Consider the following 25,162-nt stretch of genomic DNA (forward strand, 5'->3'; position numbering starts at 1 on the left):
GGAGAGCTGGTCTGGTGGTAGCAAGCATGACTTGTCCCCATAGCTAAGCAGAGTCTGCCCTGGTTGCATCTGAATGGGAGACTTGATGTGTGAGCACTGCAAGATATTCCCCTCAGGGGATGAAGCCGCTCTGGGAAGAGCAGAAGGTTCCAAGTCTCCTCCCTGGCAGCATCTCCAAGATAGGGCTGAGAGAGATTCCTGCCTGCATCCTTGGAGAAGCCGCTGCCAGTTTGTGGAGACAATACTGAGCTAGAGAGACCAAGGGTCTGACTCAGCATATGGCAGTTTCCTATGTTCCTATGTTGTCTACACTGACTGACAGCAGCTCTCCCAGGTGTCGGGCAGGGGTCCTTCCCAGCTCTGCCTGGAGATGCTGCCAGGGAGCGGGCCTGGGACCTTCTGCAGGCAAAGCTAGGCTCTGCCACTGAGCTACAGCCCCATCCAGAAGGCAGGGCAGGAGAGGGAGGAGAGCACCCTCTTGAGGCTGGGAGACCTGGGTGCTTTCCAGATTACACCCTAGAACAGCAGTGAAACGCTTTGGCTTGGCAGGATGGTCTTGAAAACGATCCCCAGAATCTCCTCCAGCGCGAAAACACAGCTATTTTTCTGCAACAGACTTGCAGCATGGTAGCACTATAATGCAGAGATAAAATCCGAAAGAAGGCGTCGGAAATGTGAAGGGCCCCTTGCTGTCAGCGCAGGGACTGTGTGCAGAAGCACACTTCGCAGGCCCGTAGCAACCCTGTTGCAGGGTTTCATCTGGAAAGCGCCCTGGTCCCAACCGAGACTGCGTTGTGTGGCACCTGAAGTGGCCCATGGTCCTCAGGACCCCCATGGCCTCTGCTGGCTCGCCACAGCCCTTCTCCTTTCCAGAGGGCTGTGTCGCTGCCGGGTGGTGCCCTCGGGGCCTGTGTGCCGCCATCCTGCTGGCTCAGCTCCTGTGGAAAGCCTGGCTGCTGCCAAGCGAAACCTTGGAGGCCTCCCAGTCTGTCCTTGGCTCTGTGGGTTGGTTTGTTTTTAAAACTCTCTGCAACAATGGAAACAGTGCCGCTGCAAGACTGGCCAACCGTCTGCAGCGAAAGTCCTCCGGGTTGCTTCCCAGGCATCACACACACACACACACACACACACACACACACACACACACACACACCCTTTAGCATTCAGCTACGAAAGGTGTTTGGCCTCACCTAGGGGAACACAGCTGAGAGCCCTCGGGGGAGAGGTTTCCTCCCACACCTGCGTCAAGGTCACACAGCAGGAAGGACAGAGTGGGGGGGCAGCCCGGCAGCAGCAGCTACTGCGCCCCCCTCCCTCCATCCCTGCCGTGTCCAGCGTCCAGCCTTACTCCGTGAGGTGCGCAGCAGAACAAGGCAGCCGAGGTGCTAGCGGGAATGTGTCATTTCAGGCTGCGGCTTCTTTTAAATGCTCCTCCATGGGGAGAAGAAGTCGGAGGAGAATCGCCAGAAGAAATCTAGCCCAGCAAAGAGAAGGGTGATGGCGCCACCTTCCACCTGTTATGCTAGCTCTCTGCTTGCAGGGGGTGTGTGTTTTTTCTTAGGCAGGGGACCATCATGTATGAACTGCACTGAGCATTTTACAGACATGGTGAGGACACGGCGGTCTTGTTTTCCACCCGACATTTCAAGAACTGTCAGTGGGTTTGGGGGTGTTGGTTTCCGTCCTTTTGCCCTCTCTGCAGTGGGCTTTTGCCGACTCGCTAGCCTCACTGTGCGGTTTCAGTTTTGGAGGGTTGAAACGGCCTCCGATGCTTCACAAGGGGGCCAGCCCAGCTCCACAGAGCCCTTTTCTCGGCAGCATTGTGGACTCTGGGGGTTCCATCTTGCCTCTTATGCCAGAGGTGGGCAGACTTCTGGTTTAATTGAGGATCCCCCAACCAGCATTTTTCTTTCTTTCTGTGGGGCTCTGAGTTTACTTATTTAAAAATGTATAGCCTGCATAATAGTGGCTGAGGTCAAGAGCAAGGCAGACACATTAAAATTAAGGACCAGGCCGCCTCTGAGCCCAGGAATTTGCCTTCAGTCCTGGAACTGAGCTTACAGTCCTTTCATGGAAAAATCCACTCCTGATTCTCACCCCGACAAGACTAATTTTTTCCGTGAGGGAGGGAATCTTTTTGCTGTAGCAGCTGTTAAATTTGAGAGGCAGGAATCCTTTCCGATCTGCTGCAGATCTGCCCTCCAATCTACCAGGAGATCCTGAATTACCTTTTGCCCACCTCTGTCTTATGCAGAGAGAGAGAGAGAGAGAGAGAGAGAGAGAGAGAAGAAAAAACGCATCTCTAGGACCATTTCAACTTTTCTCTGTACAAAGCCCTTTTAAGCTAATCTGCAAGGCTGTTTTCCATCCTCCTGAAGGAGGCCCTCCAAACATCTTTCATTGTGATGAAAATAACATTTTTCTCCCTGTTTGTTTAGAGAGTGGCAGTCCTGAAATGGAAATCAGCTTCCTTGCTGGGGTGTGTATGTGTGCAGGACCATGTGTGTGTGCATGGGGGAGGGGGCTGAGTGACTCACATGGGTTTGCTGTTGTAGGTCTTCCTTCTCATAAGGTTTCAGACTGCCTGAAAAGTAACATGCTCTGCAAAGAGCAGATGGAAGGTTTTTCAGCAAATACAAGTGCAAATAAGCCTGTCGCCGTCTTGCGTGCACTCACGTGCACACATGCAGTTGGCACCCTACAAAATAACGCAGGAACTGGCAATGGGAAAGTACCGTCCTCTTAAGTTCCCATGGGTTGGGGAGCTGTCCTTGTAGTAGCAAACATGAATTGTCCGTCCCCTTTGCTAGGCAAGGTATACCTTGGTTTCCTTTTGGATGGGTGACTACATGTTAGCGCTGTAAGATAGTCCTCTTAGGGGATGGGGCCATAGCTGAGGTGAAGAGCATCTGCTTTGCATGCAGAAGGTCCTAGGTTTACTCTCTGGCAGCATCTCCACGTAGGATTGAGAAAGCCTCCTGCCTGAAATCTTGGAGAGCTGCTGCCAGTCAGTGTAGACCAGGGATTCTCAACGTTGGGTCCCCAGAAGTTGTTGGACTTCAGCTCCCATAATCCCCAACCAAAGGCTGGGGATTATGGGAGTTGAAGTCCAATAATATCTGGGGACCCAGTGTTGAGAATCCCTGGTGTAGACAACCCTGAGCTAGATGGACCAAGGGTCTGACTCAGTATAAGGCAGCTTCCTAGCTATCTTATCTTTGAGTGTGGCTTTGTAGGGGACTAAGCCCCATATTGTCAGGTGCCCACCACCAGGATAGGAACCGAGTGTGCCTCCCACCTCTCCCTGTAAGAGACAGCAAAGCAAAGCAGGCAATGTCTCTGGGTAGCTTTGTTTTATCGGAGTGCACAAACAACTAGAACATTGTGGATGAGAACATTGATAAAGCTCACACTTCTCAGTTGGTGATGGACATTCCAGAGTTTGAACCAGGAAGCTCATTCATATTGTTATGATTTATATCCTGCTTTTATGTGGTCTTTATTAGTCCTTGCATCATGTGTGCATGTGTGTGTTTAAACATCAAAGCGGCTTACAAATGGTAAAAACAATATAATCAAACAGAGATGAGAAACAAGCTAAGCAGTAATTAGAATAATAATGTAAAAGCACTAAAATCACTTAAACTACAAGCCATAATCCATAAAAACAGTCAAGTCATAAAACCCCAAATGCTTGTTGAAATAAAAGGCTTTCATACACAGCTAGAGACAGTGAGGGGAAGCCTGGCAGCTCTCCACAAGAAGGGCTTTCTAGAGTCTTGGTGCCACCACCGAAAAGACCCTGTCTCTTGAACTCATTCATGGCTTGCGGTTCAGACATAGGCTAGCAGATTAACTGTGACTGCATATTCTCAGGCCTCAGAACTCTCCTCAAACACAAAGTGAGCAACATTTCATAGGAAGCTGCCTTATGCTGAGTGTGACCAGCGCCCTTGTGTGACCAGCGCCCTTTTTCTCCTCTTCTCCGCTGCCCCAGCTGCAAGCTTGGCTGCAGGGTATTTTTTCTCATCTGAACATCCTGAATTTCATTGTTGGTCCTGCTTTTGAGAAAGCACGCATTCCTGTGGAAAGTGTGATTTGTCACACTTCCATGTTCCATTCTAATACGATGCCTGTAAATATTCTGGAGGATATTGGCTGTTTCTATTTCCCAGTATTTTTGAGGCTTCGTTTCTTCTGGCATTGCTCCAGCTCAGGGCGGAACGGCACATTCAGCGGTAGACCTGGAGAGGGCACTGCTTAACCCCTCCCTGGCCTGCAAAATTTCTCCCACAAGCCTCTTCTCCCAGCTGCTTTCTGCTGCCAGCATGCATTTCGTGGCACAGGCCTGATAGCTCATGCCTGCCGATGTCTTCTTGAGGCTCCATAGCTGGCTAAATGCTTTGCAGCAGTGGCACAAATGGGCTCCGAGGCTCACACCAGCAAAGCGTGCCGCTGGGCAGTATTCATCTGCAAATGGAAGTATTCACAGAGCAGAAATGCTCAAACCTTTTGTTTTGCGGACTGCTTGAACATTGCTTGAGTTCTTGGCGGGCCACTTAATAAACTTGGTTTTGTTCTACAAATCAAAGCACATAACTCATATATAATTAAACAAGTTTAAAAAAAAAAAAAAACAAGCGCAGGGTAAGTCACAGATATTTTCAACTGTTTTGCAAACTTTCCATGGATCGCTGGTGTCCCAAAGACCAGAGTTTGAGAACATCGACCCTACAGGCCTCTACGGGATGCTCTCGTTGGCTGGGATTGGGATGAAGAAGTGTTGTGCAAGTCTCAGCCCACCCGTTGCCTCCTCCTCTTCCCCACTGGCCAGGGTGCCTTCTCCCAAGCCTGAGGCATTGAGAAAAGGGGGAAAGATGCCACCAAAGCTGGAGGTTTGGTGAGGCAACCACTTCTCTTTATTCCTATCCTCCAGGAGTGGCAGGGGAAGCCACCCCTCCCCGCCCAGTAAGCTGGGGTGGACCTTTCCACACCATGAGGAAACTTGTCTGTGTATGTTTGCCTTGCCTCAGGTCCCAACGCACCCTGGCACCATTCCTGTCGGCTACAGTGCAAAACGCTTACTTCCCAAGCCCTAGTTGGAGGATCCCTTCATCCAAGAAAATACCCAATGGCATGTGGGGACCCAAGGAAGCTGCTTGGAAGCCTGTCCATGCCTTGGTCCATCTAGCCCAGCATCGACTGCACTGTGACCGGAAGCAGCTCTCCAGGGTTTCAGGCCACAGTCTTTCCCAGCCCTACCTGCAGGTGGCAGGGAGTGAACCTGGGACCTTCTGCGTGCAAAGCAGGTGCTCTACCACCGAGCTGTGGCCCTTCCCAGAAAAGGGAACATAGGAAGCTGCCGCCTTCTACCAGGTCAGACCACTGGTCCGTCTAGCTCAGTATTGTCTACACAGTCTGGCAGGCAGGAATCTCTCTCAGCCCTGTCTTGGAGATGCCAGGGAGGGAACCTCTGACCTTCTCCCATCCCTTCAGGGGAATATTTCCCAGTGCTGACACATGTAGTTCTCCCATTCAGAAGCAAAACCAGGGCAGACCTCTTAGCAAAGGGGGGCAATTCATACTTGCTGCCACAAGGGTGAGAGTACCGGGGAAGAAGACCAAAAGAGCTGTACTTCTTCCTTTCTGGATTCCGTTCAGGATGGCCAGCCCATTTTAACCTTGTCGCCTTGTTTTGTTTTTCAGCTTCTCTGGAGATGAATGAAAGTTCGCGCTGGACAGAAGAGGAAATGGAGACTGCTAAGAAAGGTGAGCCCATCTTTCTTAGCTTTGTCCTTTGGGTGCAAAGTAAGCTTGTTTGGTGTGAGATCTGTAAAGCGTTTGCCCAAGGGATGAGCTCCGTGGTGGGACTGATATTTTGTTCGCAAGCAGTTAAAAATGTGCCACCTTTAGGGTCTCACTAGACATGGTCTTGTACTTCATCATCTCCTTCCGGGTTTCTTCCTCCTTTAAAATAACAGCTGTTCCTGATCTGTTCCCGATCTCTATCAAGGAAGGGACACGGGTGAGGCTCAGGTTAACTGTTTGCCTCTGTGCTGTTTTCCGGCTGAAAAATCCTCTCCAACTCCACCTCAAACAGGTTTCATCAGGGTGCAGAGACCTGTTTGCTTCAGCATGTGTTTGGCCTGAGCAGGGCTTGCCTAGGTTGTTGTTGCTTTGTTGATTAATGCGGATTTGTTGCCAGTAAGCTTTATCTTGTCAGTTTCTGTTTCTTTCTTTTTGCAATTGTTGCTACGTTTTGAATGCAAGTTCCTTTGAGGGCCTTCACCAATGGAAAAGAGAGGCTTAAGTTGAGGAACAGCTCCACCCGTTCCTTGAGGAGAATGACCTGGAAACAGTGGTACACCAGCTGGTAACCTCCTGGTTGGACTACTGCAATGCGTTCTATGTAATGCTGCCTTTGTACGTAGTTCAGAAACTTCAGTTAGTTCAAAATGGGACAGCCAGATTGGTCTCTGGGGTAAGCCAGAGAGACCACATTAAGCCTGTTCTTAAACAGTTGCACTGGCTGCTATGTTTCCAGGCAAAGTACAAAGCGGCCTGGATGGCTTAAGTCCAGGTTACCTGAGAGAGTGCCTTCCTCTACAAGATCCCCACTTCTCATTAAGATCATCAGGAGGGGTCCGTCTTTGGGTGCCAGCAGTTCATCTGGTGGTGACCTGGGATCGGGCCTTCTCAGTTGTCACCCCTGGGTTGTAGAATGCCCACCTTTTGCATATAAGATTGTTATCTTCCTTAAGGCATTCAGGAGAGCCTTAAAGGCCCATCTTTTTAACCTGGCTTTTAATGATATCTACTTTTAACTTTAATTTTAATCTGGTTTAAATGTGGTTGTTGTTTTTTTAAATTTAATTTTCATTGTTTTATGATGTGGTTTTTATTTTAATGTAAACCACCCTGAGCCAGTTTCGGAAGAGTAGTGTTTTAATTGAATGAATGCAGTGAAGGAAGGCTTAAGTGAACACGCCCGTACAAAAGGCACGGGCTCCACTTGAACTAAGATGGAACCAGATGCTGGCACTTAAAATTTAAAAAGTCACAGAGCAGCTTTTAAAATGATGCCTGAGGGATAGCCAACAGGATCTGGACAGTAGGGCAGATGCCATCCCTTAAGGTGTGAGGTGCAGATGCTTCAGATAAACCAGAAGTGGACAGAGTAGAACCAGGTAAAGAGCAGGCGGAAAGATGCGCTAACTGGTTAAAGAAATCAAATGGCCATAAGAAAGATAGCAGACACCAGGGAAGAGATTCAGCGTATAGGTGCTTATATGCCAATGCCAGAAGCCTCCGAGCCAAGATGGGCGAGCTGCAGTGCTTGATTGCTAAAGAAAGCATAGATATGGTGGGTGTAATGGAAACATGGTGGAACAGTGAGCACCAGTGGAACACTGTTATTCCTGAATATAAACTCTTTAGAAAGAACAGGGAGGGATGAATTGGGGGCAGAGTAGCACTGTATGTTAAAAGAAGGAATATAATCTAAGCTAGGAAGATTGGAGTCCTCCACAGAAACTCAATGGGTGACAATACAAGGCCTGGAAGGAAATGTGCTACTAGGAACATGCTGTCGCCCTGCTGATCAAAATTCTGACAGTGACTGGGAGTTGCAGAAGGAAATCAGAGAAGCCTCAAAGAGAGACTAATAATGGCTCACTTCAATTACCCACACATAGATTGCGTAAATTCACAGTCAAGTAATGACAAAGAGGGCAGATTTCTAGACACGCTAAACTATTGTGCCCTAGAACAGTTGGTCATGGAACCACCCAGAAAGAAGGTGACCTTGGACTTAATCCTGAGTGGTGCACAGGACCTGGTGCGAGATGTCAGTGTCGTGGAACCTTTAGGAAACAGTGACCATAGTGTGATCAAATTCAGCATACGTGCAAAGAGAGAATCACTAAGGAAGTCTAACACAAACACTTTGAACTCCAGAAGAGGAAACTTCTGTAAAATGAGGATTTTGGGTGAAAAGAAAAATGAAAGGGAAAATCAAGAGAGTCACTTCTCTCCAGAATGCATTGAGTTTATTTAAAACCACAATAATAGAAGCCTAGTTTGCATGTATACCAAAAAGGAGTATACCAGTTTGAATGTACACCAAGTCCCGAAGGATACCAGCATGGCTAACAAGTAGTCAAGGAAGCTATAAAGGGGAAGAAGAATTCCTTCTGAAATTGGAAAGCCTGCCAAAATGGAGAACAGAAAGGAACACAAACTCTGGCAAAACAAATGCAAGGAGACAATAAGGTAAAAAGAGAGTTCGAGGAACATCTAGCTAAATGCATCAAGGAGAATAACAAAAACTTTGAAGCAGGAAACCTGCAGGGAGGCAGTTGGTCCGTTAGATCAGGGATCCTCAACATTGGGTCCCCAGATGTTCTTGGACTTCAGTTCCCATAATCCCCAGCCAAAGGCCACTGGGCCTGGGGATTATGGGAGTTGAAGTCCAAGAACATCTGGGGGCCCAACGTTGAGGATCCCTGCGTTAGATGATGAGGGAGTGAAAGGGATTGTTAAGGAGGATATGGAGATAGCAGAGAAGCTAAATGAGTTCTTTGCATCTGTCTTCACAGCAGAGGATATTGAGCATATACCTGTGCCTGAACCAAGCTTCTAAGGGACTAAATAGTCTGGAAAAATTAAAAATTAATAATTGCCAGGGCCAGATGGTATCCACCCAAGAGTCCTTAAAGAACTCAAATGTGAAATTGCTGGCCGCCTTGGAAACATATGTAACTTATCCCTACAACCAGGCTCTGTACCAGGGGACTGGAAAGTAGCCAATGTAATATCGATTTTCAAAAAGGGATTCGGGGGGATCTGAGAAATTACAGGCCAGCTAGCTTAATGTCTGTGCTGGGCAAATTGTGCTGGGAATTAAGAAGTGGGGTCCCCCAGGGATCTGTACAGAGAACAACTGCATTGTTGTGTAGTTATCAGACTGAGATGCACAGGGCGGAGGGCAAATCTGTGGCAACCACAGAGGCTTCCTTGCCTCCTTCTCCATTAGAGCATGTAGCTCAGTCGCCTCACTAGGTGTCCACCCCCTGCCGTGGAGTCTTCTCTCCCAGCTGAGAACACCCCACTGAGTCCTGTCTCATCTGTTTTGAATTATTTATTCATCCAACTTTCCAGCATGGCTCTCCCCGAAGGCTCAGGGTGGGGAGCAAGAAAGTGTGTGTGTGTGTGTGTGTGTGTGTGTGTGTGTATATATATATATATATATATAAAAATAATATGTAACATGTAACAAATGTCCAGAGTTAAAATCAGCTTTAAAAAGAATTAAAAAAACCAAAAAAAGCTTAGAAAAGTCATCCCCATAGTGGCTTTAAATCTGGCTGTTAAAACCATTTAAAATAGTGTCTCAAGCCAGAAGTGTTCAGTCTTTTTCAGAACCACCTTTTAGTCCCAGCTGCTTTTAATTTCTTTACTATGTATGCCCGTCCTCCTTTTTCTCTCTTGGTCTTTTCCTCCTCTCTCATTCCTTTTTTTAACCCCCCCCCTCGTTCCCTCCCTCTTCTGCCTTTCTCTTACGGGGGAGAGCAGTGGCAACAACCTCAGAAAACTAAATAGCAAAAAGAGAGACAATGTAAGGTAAAGGTGCCACCGAGTTGGTGTTGATTCCTGGCGCCCACAGAGCCCTGTGGTTGTCTTTGGTAGAATACAGGAGAGGTTTACCATTGCTTCCTCCCACGTAGTATGGGATAATGCCTTTTAGGATCTTCCTACTATATCGCTGCTGCCCCAAATAGGTGTTTCACATAGTCTGGGAAACACACCAGCGAGGATTTGAACCGGCAACCTCTTGCTCCCTAGGCAAGTTACTTCCCTGCTGTGCCAGACAGTGTAGAGATGTACAATTTCTGGAAATTTTTAAAACCCCCCCTGCTCCGGGTGTTTGTTGGAGGAGGGATTTTGCATACTGTGGAAACTGAAATATATTCAGTAAATTCTAAATGTACTATGCAGCTTTAAGAGCAGGAAATGCATTATGTATAAGCACATAGAGTTGTACTGTTTGGTATATTTATGAAATTTAAAAATATGTGTGCCTTAGTTTTATTCAAACAAGAACTACAAATATATCCAGTATTTCATGATAGGGCAGCAAACGGCTTCAACCAAAAATACCTAAGTGTATCCTTGTTTTTGCGAGCTGGGGAAATGGGTGGCGGATGGTGGGGAATAAAATAAAGGTTGAAAATAGAAGCAATCAACATGGTAGTGAACAAAACGAGGTGTTTTTATTATCATCATCTGAACTTGAGAAGAGTCTTCTCTCCATACTGGGTGACGTCAGGGTTATTCCCAAACGATGCAAGAACCTGCAACACCTCTTTAAGTAAACGGGTCTTGTAGGTTCTTGTATTCTTTCTGGCAGGAGTGGGATAAGTGCATGTACCACACACTTGTCCTAAACGATGCTGTTTGCCTCGGACCCCTCGAACAAGCAGTTCTGGCATTCCATCCTTCCTCCACACTGGACAGCGCCTTCTACGACATCCTGAGTGATGCATCAGAGGTGTGGAGGCGGATGCTTGCTGAACATCGCTCGTAGTGCCAGTCCCACGGCATTGCCCTCCCTCCCGCACACTTGGCCGTCTTTCGTCACAAGCTTTGTGAGGCTGAGCCGGGTTTTGGTTTAGGTGGAAAAAAATCCGCAGGAGAGAAACAACTCGGATGTGTTAGGTAAGCGTTGGGGCATGACATGCAAAGCCCTGGCAGGGAGAGGTCGTTCGTAATTACTGTGATTTTAATGCTGCTCATCCTACATTTTAAATGTTGTTGTTGTGGTGGCCGGGCAAAGGGAACGGAGCCAGCTCGATTGCAATCGCTCTTTGCCTTTGACCTAGTTCCCACTGAGGTGGCAAACCTGAGTTGGAGCTGGAGCCCTGCAGGCTGTAGGCAGAGACTCACTCGCGTGACTGAGCATTCCTCCAATTAAAAAGAAATAGATCCCTGCACGCTGAAAACCTCACACAGTGTTCTTCCTTGCAAAGCCCCGGGGGGCGGCCAGTGGTGGCCCCCATCAACCGTAAGTGTGGCCCCCTGACTCATTGTTGATTGGGCCTGTGCTAAGCTTAGGCCAGGCTGAATACTACACAGTCTCCCTGGCACCAGGCAGAGACACCCATTCTCACTTTGCCAAGCATTTTTTGCAGCGGGGGGGTGCTTCTTTAAGGGAAACAGAGCCCCCTTGAGCCCCTACACCATCTTGGAAGGCATGCACAGAGGGCTGGGAAGTGTAGCCCTTCCCAGCCCATTCCTCTTACAGTTCTTGAGGGAGGGCTCTGTCTCTTAAAGGGCCCTCCGCCCCCAAACACTGAGGAAAGGGCAGTACTGTGCAGAGGTCAGCACAGTGGGGACCGGTGCTCACAGTGAATGTCTTTTGCCCACGTGACCCTTGCTTGAAGAACTGTGAAGATCACTGACCCTAACACGTTGGGAACCTTTCCCCTGACATGCTAGTTTTATGTGTGGATTTTGTTTTGTTTGGGGATAATATGCCATCATTTGAGCCCTCATCTGCAGTCTGTGTACAGCCCAGAGACAGACTTCAGCAAGAACCCGAATTTCGTCGTCTTGGTGTTTTCAAGGCCGTATGTCCCGCCTGGATTCGTAGTCATGGCCCACATGGCAGAATTAGGTATCTGATGGTCACGTTTAACAGGTCTAGCAAGGGGCACAATTCTTGGCTGCTGGGACTGCGCACCTTCCTTCTGTACTACAAAGGATTGAATTGTCTGCCCCTGCCCTGGTTGGGTCTCCAGTCTTATCCAGAGCCCAGATGATCAGCTGATCCTGGGCTTCATTGGCAGGGTGTCTCCAGCCTTCTCTCCCTCCCTGGGATCCTGATTTCAAGTGAACTGTTCTTGCCACCAAGCATGCAGCCGATGGGTCCAAGGTCTGCTTGAGTCATTGAAACGCAGCCTCTCTGCATACCACCTTGCGTGTCGTGTCGGCTGATAGCTTGTGGTGCAAATGGGGACTTGGGCACTGGCCACAGAACTTGGCTTTCCAGATTCTTAGCTTTCAAACCAAGTGTCTTATTCTTGTGGCTGCAAAACTGAGCTGGAGCGCCTCACAAAACCTTGAAAGCCAGAAGAGGGGGGGTCTGCTAATGCCCTGCACCGCCCCTTCCCATGACTAGGAGAAGCACAATATATTGGGGCGGGGGCGGGAGAGGGAGCAGTAACATACATTCATCAGTGATTTATGCTGGTTGTACTCTTTGGATTTTCTGGGTTCAACTTGCCTGTTAACTTTGTGGCAGGTTGGGGAGTGGGGGGTTATTGTTTTTGTATCTATTAGTTCATAGTGAGTATATCCAGCTCCAGGTAATACACCTCCACCCTTTGGGCTTTTGATTAAGGCATTGCTCTTTCCGGTGGCATTTGGGTAATGGAAGAGATTTCCTTAACCTTTTTGTTGTTGTTGTTGCTTATGCTCTGTTTTGTTTTTCTGCTTGCTGTTTTATTGTTGTGGTTTTTTCTTTGCTGTGATGGTTCTTTGCTATCTTTGGACAGACAGGCAGGGGGCACATATACTAGGTGAATGCATAAAGAATGTGTATCTTTGTGTTTGTTTTTATTAACAAACAAGACATACTGGCAATTCTTATCATGAACATAAATATTGCATTAAAATTACTAGAGAGAAAAAATCAAATCCAGAAGAATATCATTCTTATTAAATAAATTCATAAAATCCTGATTGGAGCTTGAAATTAAAAGCATATTCATAACATAAATCGTCGGTCATCTCCAGGCTTGAATTATGCCCTGATGTTAGCTGCTGCTATGCAGAGAACTGTTAACTTGACTAAGATTAGTCGCTTCTCCAAATTCTTATTAAGCCAATTCTGCTTTTCAGTTAAATTAACCCCTTATCACAGGGGTTCTCAAACTTGTGTGTTGTTGGACTACAACTCCCATTATTTCCTTTGGCCTTGTGATTTGGCATGATGGGAACTGTAGTCCAACAACATCTGGAAACCCAAGTTTGAGTGACCTCTGCCTTAAAGCCTTTTGGAGAGTTGCGCTTACGCTTGTGAATAAAATCTAAAGTTTAACATGGCAGGAAGAGATGTGAGGGTTCCACACAAACTCATATTGGGCTTCAGTAGCACAATAACTTCTTTAAGGAAGCTTCAGTGTAGACCTTTCTGCCCGTGGGGGTAGTTTTGAAAGTTTTTGGACAATGGCCTCTTCAAAACTAGGGAATAAAAAACTCCTCCCATGATCGGAGAAACAGGGCTTTGGTTCCCCACATATCTCATGGTCTCTCCCCTTGACCTGCAGAATAAATGTCTGCAACGCAAGCAGGTTTATGCAATGATTTATACCAGCTGCAGAATTCACTTTTCCTGTTGGGCATGGAGTTTCCTTGACTTGGAGTTTCGATAGCGCAGCATTGTACCAAGGACCACCTGCGAGGCCCTTTTGGTGTTGGATGCGGCCCAGAAATCTGAACTCGCTTCCCAGAACACCTGATCATCTTGGGTGCTCTGAAGGTTGCTGTGTTGTTGTGTTTGGAGAAAGCTCCAAGAAGGGCTTAAGGGGAAATGGCGCTGGAGGCTGCAAGAGAGTTTGCTGCTCTGGATCCTTTAGCACTTGGGAGATGAGATCACCAAGCCTTGGCTCTCTCTCTTGTATCCTAACCTTGGTCTGCTGATCTTTCTGAGCGTGTTTGGGAGATGTTGCTCTTTCTCTCTCGGTGTCTTGTTGTATAGGTGTGTGTTGCGCTCGGAGGAGCCTAACAGAGGCAGTGCCATGTAGGAAGTAGCCAAAAACCTTGTGTAGGGAGTCATAGGTGGCCACTCTGCTTATGTGTTACTCCACTGCATATCTGTGTGCTGGGAAGCTGTGGGCAATCTGTGGCCAATGTGTGTGAATCCGTGGCCAGTGTATGTGCATAGCACATGCGTGCACAGCAGATGATGTGCGTAGGATTATCACGCATGCCAATTTGTGGACAAGTTTCTCAGCTGTTTCCAAGATGCCAATAACAGTGCATAGCTTTTATGTAGCACTTTCTCAGTGCAGACAGCTTCACGTATGTTATCTCAGCAGTCAGCACAACACGCTTGTAAAGTACAGGAGTATTGTTCCTTCCATGTTGCAGATGTGTGTGGCTGAGGCTTGCCTAAAGCCACCTAGAGAGTTGGTGGTAGAGATGAGATTTGAACCATGGAATTTGGCCTTGAGGGAGTTCCATTTGCTGAGTAGGGTCTGCCCTGGTTTGTATTTTAATGGGAGACCACATGTGAGCACTGTAAGATATGGGGCCGCTCTGGGAAGAGCACCGGCCTGCTTGCATGCAGAAGGTCCCAAACTCCCTCCCTGGCGGCATCTCCAAGAAAGGGCTGAGAGAGACTCCCACCTGCAACCTGGGAGAAGCCGCTGCCAGTCTGTGTAGACAATACTGAGCTAGATGGCCCAGCGGTCTGACTTGGCATTGGGTGGCTTGCTATGTTCCTGCGAGGCTTCCCCAGACCCTCCTTGCTGGCAATGCAGCAGCACATGTGAAGCGGCCTCTGGAGTGGTCTTTGCCCCGGGGGGGGGTGATCCGCCCACCCGCACTGCACACGCCCTTCCCGGGATGCTGTTGCTGCACCGCCTCCCTGGGGCGTCTGTGCCCTTGGGTGCCCGCATGAGCTGCCCGGCCTCTCCCTTCCTGCTCCGGCCGCAACCGCTGCCTTCACCTTGCCTGGGGGGCGGTGCGGCGGGGCAGGGGTGCTTGCTTGGATCGCGGCAGCCGACCTCTGGGGCACGACAACAGGAGAGGAGCAGGCGGGGCCCGCCGGGCTGTCTTGTTGCCCAGGCCTGCGCCCCGGCCAAGAAAAACCTCTTTGATTCACATCAGAGCAAAGGAAGCTATTAAGCAAAGCTTTGTGTTCCTGGATCACTTCCCCCTGCTGTTGACATTCAGATGAGAGAGAGAGAGAGAGAGACTCAGGCAGCAGAAAGTGAGGGAGCGGGGGGGGGGGGTCCACCGTTGCCAAGCTGGCCGCACCCTTGTCAGCCCGGGCCAGCTGCTCATTAACGCGCTGTCTAGAGGTCACATTCAGACGAAGCAAACTTCTGGAGCACCCGGGGGCAGGGGCAGGCGCGGCGGCGGGAGGGGGGGGGCGCGTGTGGAGAGGGGAGCTGACGCACGGCTCCCGCTGCTGCTGCTGCCGCCGCCGCCTGGAAGCACAAGCTCCCCCCCCCCCCCGCCCGCCTCCCTGCCTCCCTCCCGCCCGCTCCTCCTCCTGCTGCTGCTGCTCCCTCAGCTGACACGGCGAGGGGGAGAAGGCTGCTGCGTGGCTGCGCTCGTCGGCCGGCCTCTTTGGCACAGGGCTGCCGGGGAGCATCTCCTCCTGCCACTTGCCGCCCAACAGCAGCCGCCGCCTCCTCCTCCTCCTCCCCGGCACCGGAGAGGGAGGCTGGAGACGGAGCGGGGTAGCAGTGGGGGAGCCGCCCGCCCGGCCGCCGGCAGAACTTTCCGAGCCCCCTGGACAGCGGAGGGCGCTTCTTCTGCTGCTTCCCGGCAGTTGGTGGGAACCTCCCCGGAGCGGAGCAGGTGGGAGAGGCGGCGGCGGCGGGGGCGCGCCCACTGGGGGCATCCTCCGCGCGCGCGCGCCCTCTCCCCACGGGCCGGCCAGCCCGGAGTAGACGCACAACAGCGGGCTGAGAGCGGCGGCAGATCCGGCCGGCGTGCCCCGCTGCTGCTGCTGCTGCTGGGCGCGAAAGGAGGAGCCCGCCCGGGGGGGGGGGCCGCCGCCGCCGACCTCTGCTCCAGTCCCAGCCTGGGATAGATTGTTGTCCTGCGCTGCCGGGTGACGGAGCTCCGCCGGGCAGGGCTGCTCCTCGCCGCCGCCGCCGCCGCCGCCGGGAGAGAGAGCGCAGCAGGCGAGAGGACGGCGAGGACTGGAGAGCCGTCCCCGGCTTGCCCGCCCTTTTCCTCGCTCGCCACTCCAGAGAGCCCGGCCGGCGCCTGCCGCATGTTTTCGGTCGCTTTGCCCGCCGGTGCAGCGAGGAGAAGAGCATGTAAGTCGCCGCCGTGGCCCCGCTGAGTGGGCGAAGGGCGCGCGGCTGTCTGCGTGCGCCCCGACGGAGCCCGGGAGCGGGGAAGCCCCGCGTCCCTGCAAGCCGCAAGCGGGGGGGGGGGGGAGGCTGGGAGCCTCTGAAGGGCTGCCTGCCTGGGTTAGTCATCGCCGCGGAACTGGGGGTTGGGCCGCGTGCGGAAAAAGGCCGGCGGGAATGCACGTCTTGCTGGGGCGGCGGCGGCGGCACCAGCAGCGTCTGGGGTGGAGGTCGAGGCTCAAGTTTATGCGGCGGGGGACGAGAGGAGCCGAAGAGGACCGGGCGGAGGCGCGGGGGCCCGTGTGAGCGAGGAGGACGGCGGGGTGTTTCCTGGCCCGGCTGATTGGGTGGCTGCTGACATCTCCTCCCTCCCCGGGCGGGTGTGGATAATTATAGTTTTGGGAAGCAGGTGTTGCTGTTGGGAGTTTTGTGACTGTACAGATAAGGGCCGCTGTGCCCTGCCAGTGCGCTCCTGCAAGGGAGACGCGGGTGTGGACGCCGGCTGGCAGCCGTCTGCGGGAGAGGAGGAGGAGGAGCGGGAGGAGGAGGAGGACAAGGACACCTGCGCAACTGCCCTGCTGCCAGAGTGGGAAGGAAGGCAAGGCAGTCCCGGACTTACCCAGCGCTCTTCCAGCTGGCGGCCTTCCCGGTCACAGGCCCTCTGACCCCCAGGCAAGGGGATGGATTGGGCCTGTCTGCAAAGTTGGGCCTGTCTGCAAAGCCATTCACTTGGGTTGTCTCTTTATTTCCGATCTCTTCCTCCTACCTTTCCTCCAAGGAGCGCAGGGTGGTGTGCTGTGGTTCCCTCCCCATTCACAGCAACCCTGTGAGGTAGGTTAGCCAGAGGCCACCTTCTTGACTCTGAGCGGAGATTTAAACCCTGGTCTGAGTCCAGCACTCTAAGCACTATGCTGCCCACACTCTGGTGCAACCTGTTAGCAATACTGGCCTTTGTTTTGAAAATTATCTGTGGTGATTTTGCAATATTTATCTAATCCATCCCATAACAGCTCTGTCTTGAATATTCCTGTTTTAATAGAGGAAGAGCGGACTTTTAGAGGAACTTGAACTTTATGCTGGGCTCTTTGGAAAGTGTGTTTGGGGACAGTTGGTGGTGGGGTTGTTGTGGGTCCTTTTGGCTGAGGTAAAATTAGAACTTGGTCCCCATCTGCGACTCTGGTGCTCTTTTTAGACAAAATCAAAATTAAGTTGGGCTGAAGAACATACGTGTGTGTGTGTGTGTGTGTGTGTGTGTGTGTGTGTTCATTCCCAAGGCATAATTTGGTACTAGGTGTCAAATTCGGCGGGCTGGAAGTTTCAGCTGTTGTTTGTTTTTCTTTAGAAACAACAAGGTTGTAGTCCTCATGGCCCCAAGACAGACTTGACACCATTTGGGCAATTATCCCTCAGGCAGTAGAGGAGGTGAGCAGTGGTTGCTGCATGGCTCCCTGCTGCTTCCCATAACAGGCAGACGCAGAATAAATTATGCAAGGTCAGCAAATATGCACAGGATTATTGAATTTGCATAACATATACTGGTTGCAGAATTCAGCCTTTGTTGATGCAGACTTCAATGCTTACCTAGCCCTTGTCTGATCTTCAAACCTATTGATTTTGAAATGTGGGGGACAGGGGGATATTTAAGACTGAAACATCTCAAAGGGCCTTGAAGTTTTCTATGAATAGACAAGGATGCAGCCCTTTTGAAAAGCCACCAGTCTTTGTCTGATGGGGTTAGTCTTTGGAAGAGCTGTGGAATGCCCAAGAGCCAGACTGACTTCTCCTTGAATCCTTCCTCCTGGTCTATGCATGCAGCAGAATGAGGTGATAGAGTGGGCTGTACTACTTCAGAATGCAAGTGGGAGATACCATTTTTGTATGCTCTCTTGCATTTTCTTTCTTTCTTTCTTAAACCCTCTCTGCAGGTAGAAAGCAAGCATGAGAACATCTCTCCCTGATCTGCTAGCTTTTTACTTGCAGCGTGCAGGAGGGTGTCTGTCTATGTGTCTGGTTTGCAGCCCAACGCTTCTCAGCCTCATCTGTAATATGGGGCTAGTAACACTTATCTTCTGTGATCATAGTAAAGCTTACATCAAGATGGGACATGTGAAACACTTTGTACTCTCCAAAAGCTCTACACAAATGCTGCTGCTGCTGTTGTTGCCACACTGAGATGCTTGGAGGAAGAATGTGATATGCAATCAGGCAATCAAACTGGATCTGATCAGTGCCTGTACACACAGAGGTTCTCAGGTTCAATCTCTGGCATCTCCAGACTCCAGGTAGGGCTGGGAAAGACTCCTGTCTGAAATCCTGGAGAGCTGCTACCAGTCAGAGTAGACAATACTGAGCCAAATGGACCAGTGGTCTGACTCAGTAGGCAGCAGCTACCTGTGTACACAGTGTTCTTGCACTGGAGAGGAAAGGAGAGGCGAGACACATAAAATAAATAAGCAGCATTTCCTTCCTAAGAGCTGTAGCCAAGTAGCAGAGTGCCGAGGTATCTCTAGTTCTAGCTCTAGTTTTAGCTAGACAGTAAGGACAGGTTACCTCCATAGCATGTGTTTAGACCATTGATCTGTCTAGCTCAGAACTGCCTACTCTGACTGGCAGCAGCTTTCCAAGGTCTCTGGCAGATGTTTTCCCCACCTGTTAAGCAGAGTGTCTTTTAACTGGCAGCAGTTTGCTTGGTCTGCTGCATTTCCTCTTCTTGGAGAGGTTTGCTCAGCCCCTACCTTTGCCCTACTTCATTGCAGGGTCAAGAGTTTTTTAGTTCAAAAGGAATGCCCAGCTGGGTAATTAAATATTTTTTTTTAAGCTGCTTTTTAAATGTTACAGTGGATTTTATCTCGAGCTTCCTGCGGGGTTTTGTGCTCTCCTCCTCCTTTGCTTGGCTTGCATGTTAGCTTAATGATCTTTATCACACAGTGTCTCATCCTTTATGGCTGTGTGTGAATTTGGAAAGTCCTCGGGTTGGATGTGGCACTGTCGGCTATCTAGCTCAACCCCTGCTCAGGGCAGGAAAAGCAGCACCAGGCCATCCTGGACAGAAGGCTGTCCAGCAAGCCTTCTCTCCCACTTCCCTAGAGAACTGATTCCATTTTCAAGCTGCTCCTACTAGGAGGAGTTTCTCCTAACACTCCTAACACAGTCTACCTTTCCTAAGCCCATTAGACCCAGCCCTGCCCTCTAGGGCAGTAGAGAGCAAGTCTGCCAGGAAGAGTGCTTTTGTCATTTCCTCATAGGGCCTCTGTTCCAAACCCCTGACTCTTTTCATGGCTTTCCTCTGAACCCATTCCAATTTGTCTACACCCTCCTCTAAATGCTGTGCCCAGTACTCAAGGTGAGGTCTGACCAGCGCAGAATAAATTGTAATTATTGTTTCTCATGGCTTGGAAACTAGGGTTCTGTTAAAGCAGCCTAAAATCGCTTTAGCCTTTTTTTGCTGCCACATCACACTGCATTCTTCAGGTTTTCCGAAGGTGATAGACCAAGGTTCTGAGAGTATGTCAGCAAGTTCTTTTAGTACCATAGGAGGCAACTCATCTGGACTTCATTTAAGATAGATAGGTATTTCCTCCCAACTCTTACCATAAGTCTTGAATGGTACGGTAAGTCTTGAATGGCTTGACCTCTCACCATTCTCCTTCCTTTTGTAAGGTACCACACAGTTCCCATTTTGGGAGAACTCTGGGGCAAAACAGGAGTTGAGCAGTTCCACGTTTCACTATCCTTACTAAGCAGCAGGCCTACCATTCTCTTCCTCTTGCTTCAAATATACCTGCAAGCAAGGTCCCTTTTTGTTGCTCTTGGCTTCCCTCCCCAGCCTTAGCTCATTCTGAGCTTTAAGTTTCCTGTCCCTACAAGTCATGACACTGCTCCTACTTTTTGATGTTCGTTTTGCCACCTTGAATATTTTTGGAAAACCGCCTGATAAATTTGCACGTGAGAGTGCTTTTTGGGCTCTGGCAGCTAAGACCAAGCATAAGCATTTATCTCTATCTATCTATCTATGAACACACAAGGAGGGAGGGAGATTTCTGTTACAGATGCCAAGCCTTTGAATTAGCTGGAAATTGACTCAGTTTCTGCTGAAATGGACCAGTATTCTGGGGGATGGTGTTGGCAGAGGATATCCCTCTTCAGAACAGATTAAATAGACTGGCATTAAACAATTCAGGACAGACAAAAGAGAGCCCTTCTTTGTGCAACATGGGATTAGTTTATGGAATTGGCAGCCCCAAAGTGTGATGATTGCTGACTTTAAAAGGAGATTACGCCAGGTCTTCACCAGTTTTCTTTAGATCTAGGAGCCAGCCCAAAAACATAGTAGCCAAACCATGGACAAAATTACCAGACTTATTGGAAGATATTGGGTTTGTGTGAGATAAGTGGGCTTCTCTTAATCCCCTTTACAAGTAACACAGAACTGAAACCATGACGCCTAGACTAGGCTATTCAGGAGGTAAAAGATTTCATTAAATAACTCTGCCTCCTGAATAGCCTAGTCTAGAAGCCATGGTTAAATTTCTAGGCGCCGTGACTCCCTGGTGCTCCCTGGATTTGTCAAGCCCTGGGGTAGGCTAATTCATAGAGGATAACTTAATCTGTGGATATTAAACAGCTACATGGAACCTTCATATGTCAAACACTCCCCCACCCCCACGGCCGCCCTGCTTGTATGTTTATCTGGAGTGTGTAATGCATGCATGGATCCATTTCTTCCCATAACTACCCCCTTGTGATGTGCTTGCTGGCTCTGATCCCTTAGGGATATGGAGGAGGCGGAGTTCACTCCATCTGTTCACTCACCCTAAAGTTCTCACTCGCTGGACCTGAAAGATCAGGAAACCTGCCCTGAGCCTCAGGAAAGGGCGGGCTACAACTGTGAATGATCTGTCCTGAAATGACAAGAAGGCGTAAAAGGGGTAGAGCGCACTAGAAGAAAGTTCTCTTTGGGCTCCTTGTACTTTTGTCTTGGTTTCTGTCTCTTCTGCCTTGTGCATTCACTGCCCATGAGAGTAGTTACTGAGGTGTGGGGAGGGAGTATGAATTGTGCAGCAGTCAGCCTGGGACCACCGTGGGAAAAAATAGCTCAACTACCTCAAATTTCTCTTCCTTATCTATCCATCCATCTGAGATATTCCCACAACCTTCCCTCCACACGCTGCTGTCTCTCTTTATTTTGTTTTGACACTCCTCCCTCTCACTTGTTGGCTTCAAGCCCCCTGACCCTTTGCATGCCTCTGTGCCCCATAGGTCTCCTTGAACATGGACGCAACTGGTCAGCCATTGCCAGGATGGTGGGATCCAAGAGCGTCTCGCAGTGTAAAAATTTCTACTTCAATTACAAGAAGAGGCAGAACTTGGATGAAATTCTACAGCAGCACAAACTGAAAATGGTAAGTGTGGGGCCTTGCCCCATTGGCATAAGCTAGTGAACGTTTGCATCCTCCAAGATGGGCTTGTGGGTTCCCCACCCCCGCTTGCAGATTTTTAACCTAGTTTTAAGGTCTAGGTTTGCCACTGAAATTGAACCACAATCAGTCTTGGTCCTGCCTGTGTGATACACATGTTTTCAAAACTCTGTATGCCATATCTGGACTTCTTAAAATATATGTACCCTTTTTTTAAAAAGTCATAAATTTGATACGGAACTCTTTGCCACAGGATGCAGCAAGCAAGGCCTGTACAAAAGGGACGGGCTTCACTTGAACCTAGATGGAACCAGACTGCTGACACTTAAAATCAAAAAGGTTGCAGAGCACCTTTTAAAATGATGCCTAGAGAATAGCTGACAGGAACTTGGCAGTATCCAGTTCTGCAAATTCCATCCTTTAAAATGCGAGAGTGCGAAGGATTCAGATAAAACAGAAGGGGACAGAGCAGAACCACATAAAGAGCAGACAGAAGGCTGTGCCAGCTGGTCCAACAAGAGTCAAAAGAAAGATAGCCTACACCAGGTGATCAATTCAGCATATAGGTGCTTATATGCAAATGCCAGAAGCCTCCGAGCCAAGATGGGTGAGCTGGAGTGCTTGGTTGCTAACACAGAAAGAGATATAGTGGGCATAAAAGAAATGTGGTGGAACAGTGAGAACCAGTGGGACACTGTTATCCCTGGATATAAACTCTATAGAAAGGACAGAGAGGGGTGCCTTGGAGGTGGGGTAGCACTGTATGTTAAAGAAGGGATAGAATCTTAACAAGGTAGAAAACTTAGGTGGACTGGAGTCCTCCACAGAAACCCTGTGGGTGATAATACAAGGCCTGAAAGGGAACGTGCTACTGGGGATGTGCTATCGCCCTCTGGATCAAAACGCTGACAGTGACTGGGGGTTGCAGCAGGAAATCGGGGAGGCATCATGGAGAGGCAGGGCAGTAATAATGGGTGACTTCAATTACCCACACATAGACTGGGTAAATTCACAGTCAGGTCATGACAGAAAGGTCAGATTTCTAGATACGGTGAATGACTGTGCCCTAGAACAGTTGGTCTTGGAACCATCCAGGGAGAAGGCGACCTTGGACTTAATTCTGAGTGGCACCCAAGACTTGGTGCGGGATGTCAGTGTCATCGACCCTTTAGGAAACAGTGACCATAGTGCGATCAAATTCAGCATACATGTGGGGAGAGAATCACCAAGGAAGTCTAACACAGACACTTTAAATTTCAGAAGAGGAAACTTCTCCCAAATGAGGAGTATGGTGAAAAGAAAGCTGAAAGGGAAAATCAGGAGAGTCACTTCGCTCCAGAGTGCGTGGAGTTTACTCAAAACCACAGTACTACCGAAGCCCAGTTAGATTGTATACCCAAAAGGAGGAAAGGTACCACTAAGTCCAGGAGGATGCCAGCATGGCTAACAGGTACAATCAAGGAAGCCATAAAAGGGAAGAAGACTTCCTTCTGAAACTGGAAGGCCTGTCCAAATGAAGAAAACAGAAAGGAACACAAACTCTGGCAAAATAAATGCAAGGTGACAATAAGGGAGGTGAAAAGAGAGTTTAGGAACATTTAGCTAAAAGCATCAATGGGAATACAAAAACTTCTTTAAGTACATCAGAAGCAGGAAACCTGCCAGGGAGGTGTTTGGACCATTAGACAATGAAGGAGTGAAAAGGATTATTAAGGAGGATATTATTATTATTATTATTATTATTATTATTATTATTATTATTAATTCGATTTCTATACCGCCCTTCCAAAAATGGCTCAGGGCGGTTTACACAGAGAAATAATAAATAAATAAGATGGCTCCCTGTCCCCAAAGGGCTCACAATCTAAAAAGAAACACAAGATAGACACAAGCTACAGTCACTGGAGGTGATATGGAGGTTGCAGAGAAGTTAAATGATTTCTTTGCGTCTGTCTTCTTGGCAGAGGATACTGAGCACATACCTGTTCCTGAGCCTGGCTTTTCGCGGATGGAGGCTAAAGAACTGTGTCAGATAGAAGTGACAAGAGATGATGTTCTAAACTGTCTGGAAAAACTGAAAACCATCAAATCGCCAGGGCCGGATAGCATCCATCCAAGAGTCCTCAAAGGACTCAAATGTGAAATTGCCAACCTCCTTGCTAAAATATATAACTTATTCCTGCAATCAGGCTCTGTCCCAGAGGACTGGAAAGTAGCAAATGTAACACCAATATTCAAAAAGGGATCCAGAGGCGATCCGGGAAATTACAGGCCAGTTAGCTTAATTTCCGTTCCAGGCAAATTGATGGAAAACATCGTCAAGGATAAAATTGTAAAGCACATAGAAGAACAGGTCCTGCTGGGAGAGAACCAGCATGGGTAAATCTTGCCTCACCAACCTTTTGGAGTTCTTTGAGAGTGTCAACAAGTGTGTGAATCAAGTTGATCCTGTTGACATGATATACCTGGGCTTCCAAAAAGCTTTCAACAAAGTTCCTCATCAAAGACTCCTGAGAAAACTTAGAGTCATGGGATAAGGGGACAAGTACATGTGTGGGTTGCTAACTGGTTGAAAGACAGGAAACACAGGGTAGGTATAAATGGAGAGTTTTCACAGTGGAGGGAAGTAAGAAGTGGGGTCCCCCAGGGATCTGTACTGGGACTAGTGCTTTATAATTTATTCATAAATGACCTAGAAGCAGGGGTAAGCAGCAAGGTGGCCCAATTTGCAGATGATACCCAACTCTTTTGGATAGTGAAATCCAAAACTGATTGTGAGGAGCTCCAAAAGGATCTCTCCAGACTGGGGGAGTGGGCAACCAAATGGCAAATGCAGTTCAGTGTTGGCAAGTGTAAAGTGATGCACATTGGGACGAAAAACCTCAACTTCAAGTATACGCTGATGGGATCTGAGCTGTCGGTCACTGACCAAGAGAGGGATCTTGGAGTTGTGGTGGACAGCTCGTTGAAAGTGTCAACTCAATGTGTGGCAGCTGTGGAAAAAGCCAATTCCATGCTAGGGATCATTAGGAAGGGGATTGAAAGTAAAACTGCTAATATTATAATGCCCTTATACAAAACTATGGTGCGACCACAGTTGGAGTACTGCGTACAGTTCTGGTCACCACGTCTAAAAAAGGACATTGTAGAACTTGAAAAGGTGCAGAAGAGGGCAACCAAGATAATCACAGGCCTAGAGCACCTTTCTTATGAGGCAAGGCTACAACACCTGAGGCTTTTTAGTTTAGAAAAAAGATGACTGCGGGGAGACATGATAGAGGTCTATAAAATCATGCATGGAATGGAGAAAGTGAATAGTGAGAAATTCTTCTCCCTCTCACATAACACTAGAACCAGGGGTCACCCCATGAAATTGATTGCCAGTAAATCTAGGACCAACAAACGGAAGTACTTTCTCACACAACGCATAATCAACTTGTGGAATTCTCTGCCACAAGATGTGGTGACAGCCAACAACCTGGATGGCTTTAAGAGGGGTTTGGATAACTTCATGGAGGAGAGATCTATCAATGGCTACTAGTCGGAGGGCTATAGGCCACCTCCAGCCTCAAAGGCAAGATGCCTCTGAGTACCAGTTGCAGGGGATTAACAGCAGGAGAGAGGGCATGCCCTCAACTCCTACCTGTAGGC

The 25,162-nt window shown here is 49.0% G+C and overlaps 1 protein-coding gene across 20 annotated transcripts in view; it reads left to right on the forward strand.

The window, feature by feature from the left end:
- NCOR2 (nuclear receptor corepressor 2) overlaps positions 1–25,162 on the forward strand; it is a 318,459-nt gene that overhangs the window by 200,533 nt on the left and 92,764 nt on the right. For all 20 annotated transcript variants that reach the window (XM_053279156.1, XM_053279146.1, XM_053279155.1 and 17 more), the window contains 2 exons: positions 5,707–5,769; positions 21,354–21,496. In XM_053279156.1, the coding sequence (XP_053135131.1) occupies positions 5,707–5,769; positions 21,354–21,496 (206 nt within the window). The remainder of the gene's footprint in view (positions 1–5,706; positions 5,770–21,353; positions 21,497–25,162) is intronic.

This window comes from Hemicordylus capensis, chromosome 15 (assembly GCF_027244095.1).
Source record: "Hemicordylus capensis ecotype Gifberg chromosome 15, rHemCap1.1.pri, whole genome shotgun sequence".
In the NCBI taxonomy this organism is placed as follows: domain Eukaryota; kingdom Metazoa; phylum Chordata; class Lepidosauria; order Squamata; family Cordylidae; genus Hemicordylus; species Hemicordylus capensis.